Source organism: Chinchilla lanigera, unplaced genomic scaffold (assembly GCF_000276665.1).
Source record: "Chinchilla lanigera isolate Chin_1 unplaced genomic scaffold, ChiLan1.0 scaffold00013, whole genome shotgun sequence".
Classification (NCBI taxonomy): domain Eukaryota; kingdom Metazoa; phylum Chordata; class Mammalia; order Rodentia; family Chinchillidae; genus Chinchilla; species Chinchilla lanigera.
Genome location: NW_004955414.1, coordinates 33,255,041 through 33,273,391, shown reverse-complemented (window position 1 = coordinate 33,273,391; position 18,351 = coordinate 33,255,041). Strand labels below are relative to the sequence as shown.

The following is an 18,351-nucleotide window of genomic DNA, read 5'->3' as shown; positions in this document are numbered from 1 at the left end:
TGAAGATAGCATACAAATAAATGTTCATCAGCGCATCAAAGTATGTCCAGGCTGGTTCTGTACAAGCAATCCGTTCATTTATTCCGATCAAAACCACAGGTGGGCTGTCATTCGTGGCGCTTATTACCTAGAAGGAGCAGAAGGAGGTGCGCCTGCCTCTATGCCCAGTTTGCGTGCATCTGTTTAACCGTGAACGCACACCACGCGCCAGGTCCGGATGAGTAAAGCGTATCCAGGACCAGTCTGTGCCCTGTGCGCCTGCGCAGCTTCCTGACCACCAAGAAACCGTAACCGAAATTCCGAGCGCAAGACCTATTGATTGTGCAGTTGAGGCGTCGCTGTTTCGGATGTGGGCGCCCACCCGTGATACTCAGAGAAAACAAGCCTAGCAAGTAACCCCACACCTTTCCTTCCCTACTCTGGTTGCTTACAAGCAACATCAAGGACAGCCAAACCCCGCATCCCGCCCACCTGGAAAGCTCCCTCTCCCTTAGCCTTAGCCACACCCCCAGTCTACCAGGCCGCCTCTCGTTGGCTGGCAAAGGGTCTAGCCCCGCCCCCCTGAGCTGACGCCATAGCCACGTATCACGTTTTACGTGTCTTGGGCGTGAAAGAGGAAGTTACGCGGATAGGGCGTACTGCGGGACACTGGGAGTATATAAGCAGCTGTAGCGAAATCGGTGGGCAGACGGCATTGCGAGGCGACGGAAGTGGTCTCGTGGAGGAGGGGTGGACGCGCGCTGCCGAGGCAGTTCACTTGCGTAGCCGGGCGCCTCCGCAAGGCGCGCTTGCACTGCTTTCTGAGTGCGTGGACCAGTCCCCCCATCAGCCGAACATGGACTTCAGGGAAATTCTCCTGATAGCCTCCAAAGGACAAGGTGTCAACAATGTGCCGGTGAGTAGCAGCCGTACTGCCGGTCTTCAAGTTCGGGATACGTGGCCCGTGGACTTGGACGACTTATTTCCTTTGCTTGGGTTTGCGCTTCTGGGAATATTGAGGCTTGGGACAGGAAGCGAGAGCCTTTTTGTGGGGAGGGTTCAGCGTGGTTCGCCCGGCAACGGCGACTTTATGGTTCAGAGGTTTGAGAGTTGGGGAAGAGCAGCTGAGTGAGCCCCGCCTGGCGCAGGCTGGAATCTAGCGCCGGTAGTTTCTGGCTTTCGCTGTGAACTGCAGCCCGCAGGTTGAGGAGGAAGACTCTCCAGGGGAGTTCAGAGCTGTTAGGAACTCGGTGTGATAAGCCTTTTGGCAGGCTTGTCGCGGATCTCCGGGTTTCGAGCGAGTTCTCTGATTCGGGCCCCACCCACTGAGCCGACGAGGTGATTACTTTACCACTTGCCAAGCGGGGAGTCTCACCTTTTTTTGTCGGGAAGAAAAGCTGGGCGGATTCTACGATTCCTTGGCCAGCAGAAGTGTGACCTTCTGTTGGGTCGGGGATGTAGCTCGGTGGTAGACCTTGACTAGCATGTTTCAGGCTTTGATTTGATCTCCAGTACCAGAAGAAAAAGCGGGGGGTAGGTAGTTTCAGCTTCCGTTTTTCTTGTAGCATTGCAGATTTCAATCTTTCTTTGAAATCTACGTCTAAGTTGCTGAGTGTTTGCCAATTCACTGTTGTTTTTGCTTTTCTTCTTTTGTTTTTTGAGACAGGGTTTCACTAAGTAGTTCAGGCTGGCCTTGAACTTACTGTGTACCCAGGTTTAAACTCACTGCGATCTTCCTTCCTCAGCTTACCCAGTGCTGGGATTACAGGGGCGAGCCTCCTCAATTTTCCGTGTGCAGGGATTTTCGTGTGTGTGTGTCTTTTTGAGACACGGTCTCGCCATGTCAGTTCAGGCTGACTTTGAGCTCACTTTGTAGCGCAGGCTAGTCTCCAACTCGCAGCAGTCCTTCTGCCTCAGCCTCTCCTGAGTGCTGGGTTTACAGGCGAGCGCCACCACGCCTGATATGCTTAGAGTGGTGTTGGTTTGAAAGCTAAATGCTAACGTGGTGGAGAGTGTCTTGTTTGTGGGGCTGTAGCTATTTTGCATAAACTAATCATTTCGGGATCCTCAGATGGTACCCACAGCACAGCTGTAAACGGATTAACTATTGTGATACCTGCGGTTTGAGTACTGAGGTATGGAACTCCAACGCATCTTAAAGTCAATTCAACTGGAGTTTCTTGCTCTCACTGTGTGCTCTGCGTTGGCTAGATTTTTGCATATTGCAATGTTGGTTTTTTCTCTTCTGCCTCTTTTCTTATCCAGTCCTTTACCCTTTTTTTTCGTTTTTATTTTTTTTGGGGGGTGCATGTTTGCATTACATAATGATGACATTCCTCAAGCGGAGTTGGTACGTGTACGTGACATATCTCAATTACCTTTTTCATCCCTTCCCCCTCCTCCCTTTTATTCTTTTGAAATGTTGGTCTGAGGGTAAAATTCTATATCCACTTACTTTTTTGTTTTGTTTTGTTTCCTGTACCGGGAATCGAACTCACGACCTTGCACTTGCCAGGCATGCGCTGTGCCGCTGAGCTAAATCCCCAACCCTATCCACTGACTTTATATGAGCAGATATATGTAGAAGTTATATATATAGACAGACAGGTAGGTAGATATAGTCATCCCCTATTCTGGTATTCAGAATAATTATTCTCCAAGCATGGTGAAGCTGTGGGTCCAAAACTTTGAAACTTTAAACGGCAGAATTATTTTATGTTTTTTTTTTTTTTTTTTTTTTTTTTTGTTTTTTTTTTTTAAAGACAAGATCTCATTGTGTAGTCCAGGCTGGACTCACTGTATAGCCCAAGCTAGCCTCGAACTCACGGTAGTCCTTCTGCTTCAGCCTCCCAAGAGCTGGGATTACAGCCATCTGCCTCCACACCTGGTTGCATCTGTAAATTTTTTAGGTGCCGACACATTTTGGGTCTAGTAATCATTTGTCTTTGCATAATTTGGTTCATTATTTAATTCTCAATCTTGAATTTGAGTAGAAGTCAAGGATAAGTCATACTAGCTTTGATGGAAGAAGCAGAGCCAAGTTAGTTCTTATTGAAGTCAGTGACTGCTGGGTGAAAAGCCGATGGCAAACCTAGATGGAGAAACTTCAAAATATGTGTTTATTTCAGGATACACACTATCCATCTCTGATTGCAATACAGGAAGTGGAAACAAAAAAGGGCAAATGGTGAAGTACTTCAAAATTTAACAGATGAATATATATTTAACAGACATTCTATGAAGCAAATTCTCTTTCTTCAAAAGCTAGTAAACTTAGAAGTTTCACTTAGCAGCATTAAAATCTTGTATCTTTTTGCATAGAATGAGTCACAGAAAACTACTGAATAGAAGTTGAATAGCAGTTAAATTTAACCCATGATTTTGCTTTAACTTGATTCATCTTTCCTGTTTACTTTCATTTTCTTTATCAGCCCCAAATAATTTGGGTCCTTGACAAACATACAGAATATTAACACATCCAAGATACAGAACATTGACACATCCCCATGTGCCCACACTGCATGTTTAGCATACATTAACAGAAGCTTTTGTTTGTTTACAGTGCTGAGGATTGATCCCAGGGCCTCAAGTGCTCTGCCAGGTAGCTTTACCCCCAGCACCGTATGTTTCTGAAAGAAATAAAGCATAATTGATACAACTGAAGTCTCCAGCCTCCCTCACTTTTTAAAAATACGAGACTTTCCACACAGTGTACTAAAGTATTACAAAACGGGTATCCTTAGGAGCTACCATTCAAGCTAGTAAGCATTTCAAGACAGACACACAAGCGCCCCCGATGCTGACAAGATGCTTGACCTAAATTTGATTAATGGTGTGGAAACCACAGAGGCTTTGCATCCTTTTCCATTGCTTGCTTCTCTTTCTCCTTTTAGCCATTTCATTTGGATTCTACTAGAGTTAACACTCAGATTTTAGTCTCCAGAGTGCTTAGGTCAGAAAGGAAATCCTATGATTAGTGATGATTCAACTAAAATCCGAGAGAGTGAAAACCAAAACATATGGAAGCACTTTGGACTCTTTGCAGAGCTTTATTTGGAAGAGGTGTTTGTTGCAGCTGCCTTGAGATACAGGCTGAGTAATCCCTTGTCTGAAATTCTTGGGACCAGAAGCGTTGGATTTCAGAATTTTTCACGTTGTGTAGTATTTGCATAAACAATGAGATATGGAGGTGGGAGTCATCTACACACTAAATTCACTGATGTTTCATGTATGCCTTCGTACAGTGAAGATAATTCTATGGAATAGTTTTGGTGTGCCTGTGTTTTGACTTGGACCCATCACATGGAGTCAGGATATGGAATTTTCCTCTTATTAAGTGCCATTCAGCGCTTAAAAAGTCTGAGACTTGGGAGCATTTCAGATTTTCAGATTAGGGATGCTCACCTTGTTCTGACATTTCCCTAATAATCTTTTCCCTTATTTCTTGTCTTTTTTTTTTTTTTTATGGTACCGGGAATCAAACTCATGACCTTGCGCTTGCCAGGCAGGCGCTGTGCCACTGAGCTAAATCTCCAGCCCCTTCCCTTATTTCTTTTAAAAAGTAAGTTATCTTCATAATGTTGTAGTTCAAACAAAGGTTGGATTGCATCATGCTAAGTTATACTAGGCACACTGTCATTTCCCAGTGGAAAATTGAATACAAAATAACAGCTGATCAAGGTGATGTAACCAGTCGTTGTTGCTACTTTTGTCTTTATTTAAAGGAGAAAAGATATTTTTGGTAACCTTGCACTCCGCTTTTCTTTGTGGGCTTCAGTACCAAAAAGAAAAAAAAACAAGAGTTTTGGCCAAGTGTGGTGGCATATGCCTATAATCCCAGCATTAAAGAGGCTGAGGCAGGAGGATTGCTGCAATTTGGAGCCCATTCTGGGGTACATAGTGAGCTCAAGGCCAGCCTAAATTACATAAAGAGACTCTGTTGCAAAAAGAAAAAGTAGTGGTTTTGACAGATTAGTGCAGCTTAGAATATGGATCCTTGTAAGTTTCACGTAGCTGTAACTTACGGTTTATAGTACATGAGACAAGTCACATGGTCCTTTCACAGACCCTGTGATGTGAAAGTCATCACAGATAAGATAGGGTTGGGTGTGACCTGCCCGGACCCCAAAAGGGGAAGAACAATCCTTTGTGTGTAGTACTAGATATGTATGGATTTGCAGGTCCGTAATACCTCAAGGATAAGAGCTGTAGGTACTAAACGTGGTACCCAAGGACTTTAACTGAGATGACACGTTCAGATGTCTCTAGGGGTGAGGTAGATTCTGTAATTTAATTTTTTTCCCCCCAGCTCTGGGGATCAAACCTTATACATGCGAACAGGTACTCTGCTATTGAGCTAACACCAGCCCTAATGCAGCTTCTTGATGTAGCCTGGATATAAAATGATAGGCTGCAAGCTCTATGTATTCAAAAGAAGTCTGCTATATGTATAGTGTATAGTGTTTCTTTTTCAAGAACAGTGTAGTCTGGGCATGGTGGCACATGCCTATAATCCCAGCTATTTGGGAGACTGAAGCAGGAGGATTATAACTGTGATGCCAGCCTGGGTTACATAGCTAGTTCAAGGCCAGCCTTGGCCACATAATGATACCCTGGAGATAGAGGCAAACAAAAAGTATGGGTCAGCCAGGCGTGATGGCACACTCCTGTAATCCCAGCACTCAGGAGGCTGAGGCAGGATTGCTGCGAGTTCTGGGCCAGCCTGGGCTACAAAGTGAGCTTAAGGCTAGCCTGTACCACTGAGCTGTATCCCTGGACCTTCAAGGCCAGCCTGAATTGTGTAGAGATACTCTGTCTCAAAAAGACAAAAATAAATAAAACAAAGTGACTTTATTTTGTAGGTCTGTTGGCTTCAAAATTATAAATCTTGGCAAAATCTCTGTGCTGTCTTTAAATAGCCTAAGCACCACCCTTGTGGATCATTCATTGGGGTCCAGCAGCGTAACTGAGTTGGCTTCCAGTGTAATAGAATGGATATGCTTAGGATCAAAGAAACTCTTGTCCAACTGCTTTTCATGAAGCTGAAACAATGAAGCAGTCTGGTGCCTTGAATCAGATTCAGAATTGATGGCTACATCTTGATATGCTGCTGCTATAGCTACGTGTGACCATCTGACGCACGGGAAAGCGCCAAATAGTTCTTCTGCCTTATTAAATAGAATGTAATATACTCCCAGCCTGAAGCCCGCCCCACCCCACACACATTCTCTATTGGGCTGTAGCCCTGGGGGTTGGGGAGCCAAATCGGCCTCCTGAGTGCTGGGATTATAGGCATGTGCCACCATACCCAACAATACTTAGTGTTATTTTAAAAAAAAATGAATTTGAAATAGGCATATGAATTGTAATAGGTGAGTAGTTTGAAAAAAGCTAAAAGTAGTCTGTGTAATTCTTTTCAGAGCAAAGCTGAGTTCTTGAATACCCACTTGCTTGTTTGTGTGCCTTTCCTATATTTTTGTCCTCTAAATCAGTGTTTCTTAAAGGACAGTATATTTAGGCCTGGCTATACAGGATTTCAGGTGATAGTTTTATTTTATTTTATCTATTTATTTTTGGTACTGGGAACTGAACTCAGGATCTTGGCCCTGTCAGGCAGGTGCTTGTGCCACTAAGCTATATCCCCGACCCTTATTTTAATAGTGACATATTTTTATATGAATTTTAAGAATATAACTAGGTTTTTAAGTCAGTCATTTCAGGATATTAGTGCTGAGGTAAAGCTCAGCGATGTAGACTACTTTAATTTTAAAAAATTAGTCCATAATAATATAGGAGCCACACATGGCTGTAATCCTGACCCTCAGGAAGCTGAGGCAGCAGGATCCCGTACTCAAGGCCAGCCTGGACTACATAGCAAGATCCTGTTTCAGAAAACTGGGAGAAAAGTACAGGCAGACATCATGAAGGTAATGTGCAGGTGCTGGACACTTGGTACACAGCTAAACTGAGCGACTGACACTTTCTCTTTCGAGTACAGTGTCCAGTAAGGAGCTGGGGAGCGGGCATATCCCCATCTCTGTCTCAGAGTCCCAGTGAAAGACAAGATCTCAGAAAACCACGTTAGGTAAAGCTCAGTGCTCTGATAACCCAGACAACGAATCCGCCCTGTTCTAGATGAGTAACCAGTTACAGCCACATTTTTTTCTAAGCAAACCCTGTATAAGCTGTGATTTGGCAGGTGACCGTGCGCTGTTTTTTGTAGTGCTGGGTTCAAACCCAGGGCCTTTCACGTGCTCGGCAGTTACTCTACCCTTGAGCTACATCCCCAGCCTTACCAACAATGTACGCAGTTAGGCAGGAAGGAAAGTCTTAGGTCTTGGCAACCAAAATCCAGGTTTTCTCTTCCAGGTCTTTCTGATGGATAGAGGGGTTAGTGTGTGACTGTCTATGGGTCTTTGTATGTGTTTATCAACTCAAATTAGGTATTTTTATTCATGGTAACATTGCCATGGTAATTTTATGGATAAGGCCTAGGCTTAGATTCTCTTGTAAACTTTATGTATCTAGTTAGGTTAGCAATATTCTCTTTCTCTTTAGTCTGTTGTTCCTTCTTTTTCCTTTCCTCAGGTATTGGGCCCCCTATTCACTGTAGAGTCTGTAGTTTACTTTACAAAGATACAGACTAATTAAGAGATCTTATTATGTCCAGCCAAGGTGGCTGGGGGAAGAATTGGATGCAGCCTTGGGATTTCTCTGTCAGGGTTGTGTCCGCTCAGCACTGCCATCGTGCAGGACTTTCAGGTTGGGTTAGGGCCTGCCTCCTTGCCCCGCTGCTTGATTGGTAGCCTAATTTAGTCGGAACTTCAGCCTGTTTCAAGAAACTCTGTATTTGGCAACCATATAAAAAGCACAGATCCTTCGGCTTTCTTCAGGAGTTTCCTTTATTTTTCTTTCTTTCTCTCTTTCCTTTTTCTTCTTAGACAGGGTCTTGCTATGCAGTTCAGGCTGACCTTGAACTTACTTTGTAGCCCAGGCTGGCTTCGAACTCATGGCGATCCTCCTGGCTCAGCCTCCTGATCTCAGCCTCCTGATCCCAGCCTCAGTGCTAGGGTCACAGGTGGGCCCCGCCACGCTTGGCTCCCCTAGGAGTTTCATAGGCATTGTTGTAGAAATACTTTTTTGTTTTATAAGTTGCTCCCTGGGATCTCTTTTTCTACAAACAGCAGCAGGTTAAGTAGCTAAGAATAGCATCTCCTAACATGACAAAAGAGGGAGAATACTTTCAAATCATACTTCCAGGGCTGGGGTGTAGCTCAGTGGTAGAGTGGTTGGCTAATATGCACAAGACCCTGGGTATTTTTCTCAACACTGCAAAAAATCATTTTAAAAATCTTCTTTCCTGATTCATATATTTAATGTAGAATGACCTTAAAGGTGAATCATCTCTGGTAGGTCTCCATTTAGCATACTTCTCTAATGGATCCTTGTAAAATAGAAATAGTTTTCCTTTCATAGTTCAAATTAATATTATTTTTGTTTTAGTCATTTCCCTCTGCAGTTACATAAAAACTTAAGTCCAGAGAAGTATCTTGGGTGACAGATAATATTAGCACTTTTGGTGACCTCTCTAAAAGACAGTTTGTGTAGCAAATTGATAGTTAATAGAAGCTGTACAGATAGATGAAAGGGTATAGAGAATGGGCTCTTCTCTCTGTTTAAGTTCTCCCCTCTACCCCCCACCCCGTATTTATGGATTTGTGGTACTGGGGATTGAACCTAGGGTCTTTGCACAGTGCTATACCTGTAGCCCCTTTTTTATTTCTTACTTTGAGACAGTCTCACTAAGTTGCCCAGGCCGAGCTTGTACTTGTGATCCTCCTGCTGTAGTCCTTGAGTAGCTGGATTACAGGTGTGTAACCCCTATCCCAGCTTCTGGTATTTGTTCATGATTGTTGGTGGGGAGTGCTGGGAAGCAAACCCAGGCCTCGTACATGCCAGGCAAGCACTGCTTGCGGTGCTTGTCAAGGTTTCTTTGAGGTGGCCTAGCCTTTGCCTCTGGTATCAAAATCCCAGTGTTTCCATGTTCTGAGCAAATAACCTTTGCAGTGTGTGTCCCAGCTAGAAGATCATATAGAAGCCGGGCGAGGTGGTGCACACCTGTAATCCCAGAAAACAGGAGGCTGAGGCAGAAGGATCACCATGAGTTCAAGGTCAGCCTGGGCTACATGGTAAGACCTTGTTTCCAAAGAAAGAGGTCATATGGAATAGGCATAGTCAGAGTAGAAAATAGTTGTAAGGAGTTTTTTCTGTTTGTTTGAAAAGTGGAACTTTGAGGTGCTTATTTTTAAGAGAGGCTAGTGTTCTACCTGGGAGTTACATCCCCAGTCTTAGAGTATTTTGAAAATCAAATTGCTTATAATGTTTATTCTGTTTTTATTGTTAGAAAAGGTATAGTTTGGCCGTGGGACCTCCTAAGAAAGACCCAAAAGTTAAAGGTGTCCAATCAGCAGCTGTACAAGCTTTTCTCAGAAGAAAAAACGAGGAGCTCAGACAAAAGGGTATGTATCTCTGTCCTTATTCTCAGTTTTAAAGTCTTTTATCTTCATGTCTAGTTTGTACTTACCAGTGGATGTTTCTTTTTTAATTTTAAATAGCACATGTTTGCAGCACATAATGATTACAGTCATCATGGGGACATACCACATCTTTCTTTGTGTGTCATTTTGAGACAGGGTTTTACTGTGTAATTCGGGCTGGCCTCAAACTCGCAATGATCCCCCTGCCTCAGCCTCCCTAGTGCTGGGCTTATCGGTGTGCGCCACTACAACCAGCTATTTTTGTTTTTTTGAGGATATCAGCAGAGGTTTCTAAAAACAGCAGGCCAATGAATTTGGGGTGTGTAGGTATATGTATGCCTGGGTTAACTTTATGTATAGCTTTAATGCGTGTTCTTATGTTGGTCATTTGCATAGAAATTTTCTTTGTTTTTTGTTTGTTTGTTTGTTTCGTACCAGGGATCGAACTCATAACCTTGTGCTTGCCAGGCAGGCGCTTATGCCCCTGAGCTATATCCCCAGCCACAGAAATTTTCTTTTATTCCCCCCTTTAATTAAAGGCTTTCTGGGGCTGGGCGTAGTGGCACACACACATAGTCCCAGCTACTTGGGAGGTTGAGGCAGGGGGATCAGTTGAACTCAGGAACGTAGGACAAGCCTGGACAAAACCTTGTCTCTTAAAAAAAAAAAAGAGAAGTTAGATTTAGTGAACTTGTCTTTAGGTTGGCCAGTCCCCAGTAAGAACTTTATTATTTATCCGTGGTTCTGACATTATTCCTGTTTTGTATTCTTATTAATAGGAGTGCTATTTTAAAAAGTTAAAGTAGTGATGTTTTTAAAACTATAGCGTTCAAGATGTACTTTTGCTTCTTGCAAATAACAAAGTAAGTTTAAGTATTCGATTTATAATTACTAGCCTCTTGTCAGTGGGTACTGATGTTCACGTAACTTGGTAACTTATTTGGCATAAGTTGTTCTCTATATTTAAAACTGAAAACTGAGTCTCTCACTTGCTTAGTCATAAGAAAAGCCCACTTGTGACCCACTAAGACTGTAAAGATGACTCAATTGATACTTATTCAAATGACTTCCTCATTTGATTCCTAGAAATCTTCAAACTATAGCTTGAATATTGTGGCTTGGCCACCTACTGATTCCAGATGCACATTCTGCTGCCGTGGTGTCTTGAAATAATATGTTCCTTTTCTGTGCCTTTTAGCCTTAGAAGAGAAAAGGAGAAAGGAAGAACTAGTGAAAAAACGAATTGAGCTCAAACATGACAAGAAAGCAAGAGCTATGGCCAAGAGGACAAAGGATAATTTCCATGGTTACAATGGGATTCCTGTTGAGGAGAAGTCAAAGAGAAGGCAGGCGATGGAAAGCCACACCAGCCAGGGAGCAGACCAAGAGTACGAGATGGAGGAAGAGGACGAATTCTTGGAATACAATCAGGCCGAGTCGGAGCAGGAGTACCAGGAAGAACAAGAGCCCCCCAAAGCAGAAAGCAAACCAAAGGTCCCCCTTAAAAGTGCCCCACCGCCCATGAACTTCACTGACTTACTGAGGCTGGCTGAGAAAAAGCAGTTTGAACCAGTGGAGATCAAGGTGGTGAAGAAAACAGAAGAGCGACCTATGACTGCGCAGGAACTTAGGGAGCGGGAGTTCCTTGAACGAAAGCATAGGAAGACGAAACCGGAGACAGATGCAAAACTACCTCCAGCTGTATCTAAAAAGGCACCCTCTCAGAAAGAAAGCGTGGGCACAAAACTTAACAGAGTTCCTGGGGACAGGCATCCTTCCAAAGGAATGCCCTTTGCTCCTCCTGAGAAGAAACCCAGACCCAGCACAGCCAGTGAGAAACATTTAGCTTTGTCTGCGTCCAAATCCGTGCCAGGAGAGAGGACCAAAGCAGGACCTGGCAACAGCTCCCAGCCCTCGCTCCGTGAGGGTCACGACAGACCCGTTTTCAATGGGGCTGGGAAGCCCCACTCCAGCACCTATTCACCAAGTGTCCCAAAGACTTCTGCTAGTGGGACTCAGAAATCTGCTACTGAGCACAAAGCCAAAAAATTTCCTCCTTCCCAACCTAGCCATTCCAAACCTGGGCCCATGGTCACTCCCCAGAGTAAAGCTAAGGGTCCAGGGGTCAGGCAGCCAGGCAGCATGTCCAGCTCAACCCCTGGGCAGCCCAGTCCAGGGACAGCTCGGCACATGCTTAGTTCTGGCGCTGTGCCCAGGCGCCAGGATGGCAGCTCCAGCTCCACGCCTGCGCCGTCAGTTAGTGGGACTAAGAAGTTGCCCAATGAGTCAAATCCCTTTGGGCGGACAGGTAGCAGTACAAGTGGCCCTGGGCGACCTGCAAGCAGTGGAAGTGGCCCTGGACGACCCATCAGTGGCTCAGACAGTTCCAGAAGACCTGTGGGCAGCTCTGGCGGCCCTGGGCGACCTGTAAGCAGTTCACATGATCGGCGAGCTGTGAGTGGCTCAGGGCCCCCTGGACGGCCAGTCAGTGGTCCTGGACGACCCATAAATGGCCCAGTTCTGGCTGCACGGCCTGTTACTAGTTCAGGCCCTGGGCGACCAATGAGCAGCTTAGGACCTGGGCGAACAGTCAGCAGCCCAGGTCCTCCTGCAAGGCCCAAGTGCACCGTTGTCTCGGAAACAATTTCTTCCAAGAATATTATCAGCCGGTCCAGCAATGGACAGATGAATGGAATGAGGCCTCCCCTATCAGGCTACAGACCTGCCCAAGGTAAAGTCTCCTGTCATCCTAACGTGCACATTTGCCACTAGGAAATTAGGAAGAGTATTTTGTTTTATACAGCTAGGGACCTCGCCAATGCTTCTGTGTGCTCTTTAATGTACTCACATTGATAGAGCCTGACATTTTGTTTGCCTTGTGCTTGAGAGTTCCTTTATTGATGGCGGCTTGGAAAAGTCTTTAGAAAGACTTATGTAGGGTCCTTTGTGTTTGCAGCTGTGGTGTCCCCAAGTACATTAAACTTAACTTTGTCATTTGTGGGATAGGGTCACTCTTGCATGCCTTAACTAGGTTTTTTCAGTCTTCATGAAAAAGATTATCTTCAAGGGCCAGAATAACTGCCAGCTGAAAGCCTTGGGTGCACTGTTCATTCAGCAAATACTGCGAAGCACCTGGTAAATGCCAGGAGGTGTTTCAGACTGTCCTTGTGTTTCTGCTCCTTACAATGTGTTTCAAGGCCCTAGCCTCTGGTGCTGTCAGTGCTGTTCCAGGCTTCTCACGCTAGGAGGCACTTGTTAGAGTACTGCACTTGTTAAGAATACAAAAAGCAACCAGTGAAATTCCTTAAAGTTCCTAATTCAGCTGGACCACTGATTCTCAACCAAGGGTGATTTTCTTCTTTCCCTCCTCAAGGGTACTTTTTGCATTGTCTGGAGGCATTTTTGATTGTCGCAGGCATAGGGCAAATGAAGGTTTGTTAACCACAACCTGGTGGTGGAGGAGGCCGGGGATGCTGCGAACAAACAGTGCCCAGGACAGCCCCTGCGTGCTAGTGCACCAGGGTTGGGGACTGAGCGGGGAGACAGGCCGTACATATTACACACAGCTGTAGAAGAATGAAAGTGTCTAATCAGAGTAGACAGTAGTTGTTCCCGGATGTTGGTCTTTTAATTAATACCTGTCTTCTGCAAAGTGGCTAAAATAAGATAATGTGTTTTTCCTGAGGTCAAACTTAACACGGGTTAAACAATTATTTCTAATTCTGGGTGTCTCTTTTACTTCGTTGGACTTTATTTTTGAAACAGAGCACAGAGCCTGGCTGTGTTTTGCACGTGGCTTCAAACTCCAAGGCTCCGGCAGTTCTGCCCCAGCCTCCTAACTGAAATTACAGGCATGCGCAGAATTTAAGCTTTTTAAATGCGATTATGATGATCGAACTTGGAAGGTGCTGCTTTTGATGGGTAATAATTCTGTTGCAGTTTGTAACTTTTACTTACCCATCTGAGAGATTGTACTGGCCTTTGAAACCCCTGAAGCACGGGCGCTACCCAGCTAGAAAGTGTAACACAGCTTTGCTAGTAAGACTGGGATCCATGGTGCTGGCCCTCCTGGGTAATGTGCACAGCAGTGTACTTGAGGGAATGATTGTTAAAATGACATTTTGGAGGGATGAAGGGAGGTTGAATGTAGTGACACCATCCTGAGACCCAGCCTGTTGTCTGCTTTCTGCAGCTTCAAGGCCACTGTGTTAATGACTTCTCAGAATTTCAATTTACATAGAACCTGCTGTGGAAGGACCTTAAGATTTAATGTTCTTACAAATAACGGTTTCTGTTTGTAGGTCCTCAAAGGCTTCCCTTCCCTACCAGCTACAAAAGGCAGCGAGATTATGAAGAGGAGGAAGATGATGAATATGACCCCGAAATGGATGATTTTATTGAAGATGAAGGAGAACCTCAGGAAGAAATATCGAAGCACATTCGAGAAATTTTTGGCTATGACCGGAAAAAGTAAGTCTAAAGAAGCTTTAAATAAATCGGACATTCTTTTTGAGTAGTACATATTATGGGGAATAAAGAAACATTAACAACAGTAGAGCCATTACAGTGGGGATGTAGCTCAGTGGCACAGAGCCTGCCTGGCAAGCAAGAGGTCGAGAAATTGATTTCTGGTATTAAAAAAAAAAAAAGGATACAGTGGATAATTAGAAATCCTTGGTTGACTGCTATTTTCAAAAGATTTACTCTTTTGACACTATTTTAGAATTCAGAAGAGTTTGTGTAGTTATTTGCACAAAGACCAGAAAGTACCCCTTTTAAAATGTTGCCCTGACAAGATAGATTGGAGAAGAATGGAACAGCTTTGTGTGATAGATTGGCCATCCTGATGTGATGGCTACTTTTCTGGTTTGGTGTCAAGTTTCGCTTGTCGGGAATGTGGTCCCAGGACAGCAGTTTGGAAGCAGCAGCAGTGATAGACCTGGGAGTTTGTTAGCAGTGCAGCCCCCCAGGCCCTCAGGCCTCCTGAATCCAAATCTGCTAAAGATTCCCTGATGATTTCATATATACACACACGACAGTTTGAGCACTACTAGTATTAAGGAAAGACCAGGATTTAAAGTTCCACCTCTTACTCGCTAGGTAAACTTGAGTAAATTATTTTTAAAATGACACTTTGGAAGGGTTAAATGAGGTTGAATGTATGTAAAACAAATGAGACCTGTCATAGTCCCTGTAAGTCAGTAATTGCCCTTAGATGCCTCTGAACATGAGAAATTAGAAGGCCATCTAAAGAAAGGGCATAAAAAAAGTGGAAGGAAGACCTGGGTCAAAAATCAGATCTAAAAATTCAGTCTGGGTGGTAGAGCACTTGCCTGACATGTACAAGGCCGGAGTTCGGTACCACACACACAGAAGGTTCAGTCTGAACTGGATGGGTGATGTGTGCCAGTAACCCCAGCTGTAGTACTTCGGATGCAGGGAGGAGGCTCGCAAGTTCACAGCCAGCTTGGGCGGTGCAGTGAGACTGTCTCAGTAGAGCAACAGCACTGACCTGCGCTGTCACTAACCTAGCTACATGTTCTTGGTTAAAGTACTGTCAGTGAGTGTGGATGAGCCGAGGAAGCACTGTTGGATGAGTAACTTCATCAGTATTAAATCAGGGAGAGTTGCCTTCTCAGGGCTTAGGAATTTGTTTTCAGGTATTGATTAACACTTTGATTGCCTTCTCTCAGGTACAAAGATGAAAGTGATTATGCCTTACGTTACATGGAGAGCAGTTGGAAGGAGCAGCAGAAAGAAGAAGCAAAGAGGTGAGCACAAAACCTAACACACTGGCACAAAATGTCCTAAGTTCTTTTCTGTGCATTAGTGCAGCTGCAGCACTGGAAACAGTGGCTCTGGGCCACGTAGTTCTGGGTTGTAATCCTAGTGATATACTATATGGGCCTCAGATACCCATTAGCTTTTCTGGTGTTTCCTTATCTCTTTATCTTATCTTATTTTATTTTTATTTTATTTTATTTTATTTATTTTAGTCTTTTTGAGAGAGGGTTTCACTTTGCACTTAAGGCAGGCCTTGAGCTCACAGTGATCCTCCTGCCTCAGCCTCCCGAGTGCTGGGATTACAGGTGTGAGCCACCACACCTGGCTGTTCCTCATCTCTTTAGATGAGGAAGTACTGTGCTATGTTCCTGGAGGGATTGTGGAGGTGAAAACAGTAGGACAAGGTGCTTACAGTGCCTCCTGTGCAACACAATAAATCTTAGAGGCCTGTATTCCCTACGCTTGTTATGAAGCTTGTGCTTTTCTTTCCACATCAAATGCATCTATCTTGCTGTCCTGTAACTTTGCTGACCTTAGGGACCCAAGGAAGGTATATTAGATTTTCTTCTGATGCCTGTTAGGTAATGATGGTAAAGGAGTGAAAATTTCTCCAGTAGGAGTAACAAATACAGTGTTAATTATGAGTAAATAGTTCACTTCCATCTCAACCCGTGATATTAAACCTTTCTTTTGTCTTGACCTCCCGTCCTGTAACTACTGGTAGCTAAAATATCAAACTTTGGTTGTGCATACCTATAGTGCCAGTATTCTGGAGGCCGGGCAAGAAGATCAAGAATGTGAGGGCAGCCTGGGCAACATAATGAGACCTCATGTCAAAAAAAAGTCAGAGTATTGGGAAAGAACAAAAATAAAATGTTAATGATGATTAAGTATCTTTTTCAAAGGTTTTGAGATCTTTATCTCTTATTAACTTAATGGGACTGGGAAGGTATTTTTTGTTGAGATTATTTTTTCTCTTACAGTCAGATCTGTGAAGGTCCTGCTAGTCTTTGTGCAGTGGTAAAGCCTTGGGGCATTTTTGAGAGCACAGCACAATGCATGTGCTTGCCCAGCTGATTTCATTCTTCTCTGTGAAAGAGGCAATCTCATGTATATTGACGAATACTATTTAAATTTTTTTCCCAACAGTTTAAGACTAGGTATGCAAGAGGACCTAGAGGAAATGCGACGAGAAGAAGAAGAAATGAAACGTCGAAAGGCCAAGAAGCTAAAGCGACGTTAGCTGCTGCTTTTATTTTTGTGAAATTCTGGGATCACTGCTGCAAGGATTTCCTGCCTTCAGACTGAATTAAGTCCCCTTATCGTTTTAGATTTATACTTGAGTACTCAAGGAGAAGGAATGCATACTGTCATTTGCAGGCTGTCATTTGAGCAGGAAGTATTTTCGAATACTCAAGGCAAAATCTGTAGTGCAGATGATGGAATGCCCACCGCGTGCTCCTGTGAAGTGAACCGTCCACAGATGCCAGCCTTGATCCTGATGAGCTATGCACTCTGATTGGGGCCACTCACCAGGCAGCCAGTCTTTTGTTGTTCCTTTGTTACTTTAAAAGGAAAAAAAAAAAGATTGTCTCTTGACTTAATCTGCTGATGTGTGAGTAGGACACCCCTCAACTCCCAAATTCAACTTCTTTATGAGAAACTGGCCCTTCGAAGAATGTTGCCAGCAATAAAGTGACCTGTCCTAATCTATATGTTTGGATTATGAAATCTGAAATGTAGAGTATGCTTTAAATTATCACATAGATGTCATCCTTGTGGCTTTGAAGTACAAAACACAGTGGGAATACAGTTAGTGTATTCTATATTATTCTGGATTGGATGCTGAGCATTCTTGTTGATTTAGATAATTAGGCAATTTAAAAATTTTTTCCAAGTTAAAATACAAATCATAAAAAAAAATAATAAAATACAAATCATGCCAGTATAAGAATATTGTAAGTTTTCCAACTTACTGTTATGTTGACTTTAGTGTAAAACAGACAAGGTCACTGTGCTGATCTTAAAAAATTCATTTTTATATTGAAGAAAGAAAAATATTTTATTCAGATATTAGATTTAAAAGAAGAATAGTTTAAAAATAAGGAAGTGACATGTGAGACTCCTCTCCACCTTATTCTTCCCAATCACAAAGATATTTTGGAATCCCAGGGTGCCCTGTACCTCTTGATGTTAATGACTTTGCATTTTTAGCTTAAATTCCTTAGCCAATAGTAATAGCAAAAAACCAAAAACTAAATTTGTGTGTATCAAGAGCACCACCTTCTCTTTTTGCCCATATTGCACTTTGATTTCAAACTATGCACTGTGAAGAGATTCTCCCCACCCCCGTGGCAGAACAGGTGTTTCCTGTGGGTGTTTTCCTGGGCTGTGGAACTTTCTTCATTTTTACCCCTCTTTAATAATGACTTAAAGAGGGGTGACTTTATAACACTTAGGCCTCCGCTCCAGACGTTCTGGCCAGGCTGACCAAGGAGCTGGCTCGGAGGAAGCCAAGTCTCAATAACAGTCAGCAGCAGAATTGCCATGCTGTGTTGACGCTAGAGAACATTTGTCCTGACTCTTCCGTGTGCAGAGCTGGGAGGCAGTCTACAGTAAGCTCGTGGGGACAGTTCTGCAATAACTGTTCTGGGGATTGAAGCCATTGGATGGGGAGCAGGAATAAGGAGAGGTTGCCCTAGAAAGAATCCTTACTGTTCAACAGGTCCTGGCATTTTTGTATATTCTTTTTTTACCATAAAGTCTTTATTTTTCAAGTTTGGGAATCATAGATGACCATTGTTGGCCTTCTTTAGTGGGACCATGTGACCCAATCCTTTAAGACTAATTCTTTTTTTTTTTGGTTTTTCTCCGGTACCGAGAACCGAACTCACGACCTTGCGCTTGCCAGGCAGGCACTTTGCCACTGAGCTAAATCCCCAGCCCCAAGACTAATTCATTTTGAATTGAGTTACAAACTTTGAAAGTGCAAGGATTAAAGTTGAAGCCTCTGTCTTGATTTAATTAAAAAGAAAAATTAAAGTATGTTCAC

The 18,351-nt window shown here is 43.6% G+C and overlaps 1 protein-coding gene across 1 annotated transcript; it reads left to right on the top strand.

Annotated features, from left to right (window-relative positions):
- The first annotated feature begins 530 nt into the window (after positions 1–530).
- Positions 531–18,344, top strand: Spty2d1 (SPT2 chromatin protein domain containing 1). The gene is made up of 6 exons (XM_005380424.2): positions 531–895; positions 9,383–9,497; positions 10,714–12,246; positions 13,817–13,985; positions 15,209–15,286; positions 16,449–18,344. The coding sequence occupies exons 1-6, from the start codon at positions 836–838 to the stop codon at positions 16,540–16,542; spliced, it is 2,049 nt and encodes a 682-aa protein (XP_005380481.1). The 5' UTR covers positions 531–835; the 3' UTR covers positions 16,543–18,344.
- Positions 18,345–18,351: the final 7 nt, after the last annotated feature.

What these genes read in the sequence shown, in the direction of transcription:
- Spty2d1 (XM_005380424.2), top strand. Translation starts at nt 836, where the DNA reads ATGGACTTCAGGGAAATTCTCCTGATAGCCTCCAAAGGACAAGGTGTC. An exon ending in AAGGTGTCAACAATGTGCCG is followed by an intron (nt 896 to 9,382) that starts GTGAGTAGCAGC and finishes TTTTATTGTTAG; the next exon opens with AAAAGGTATAGTTTGGCCGT. An exon ending in CAGAAAGAAGAAGCAAAGAG is followed by an intron (nt 15,287 to 16,448) that starts GTGAGCACAAAA and finishes TTTTCCCAACAG; the next exon opens with TTTAAGACTAGGTATGCAAG.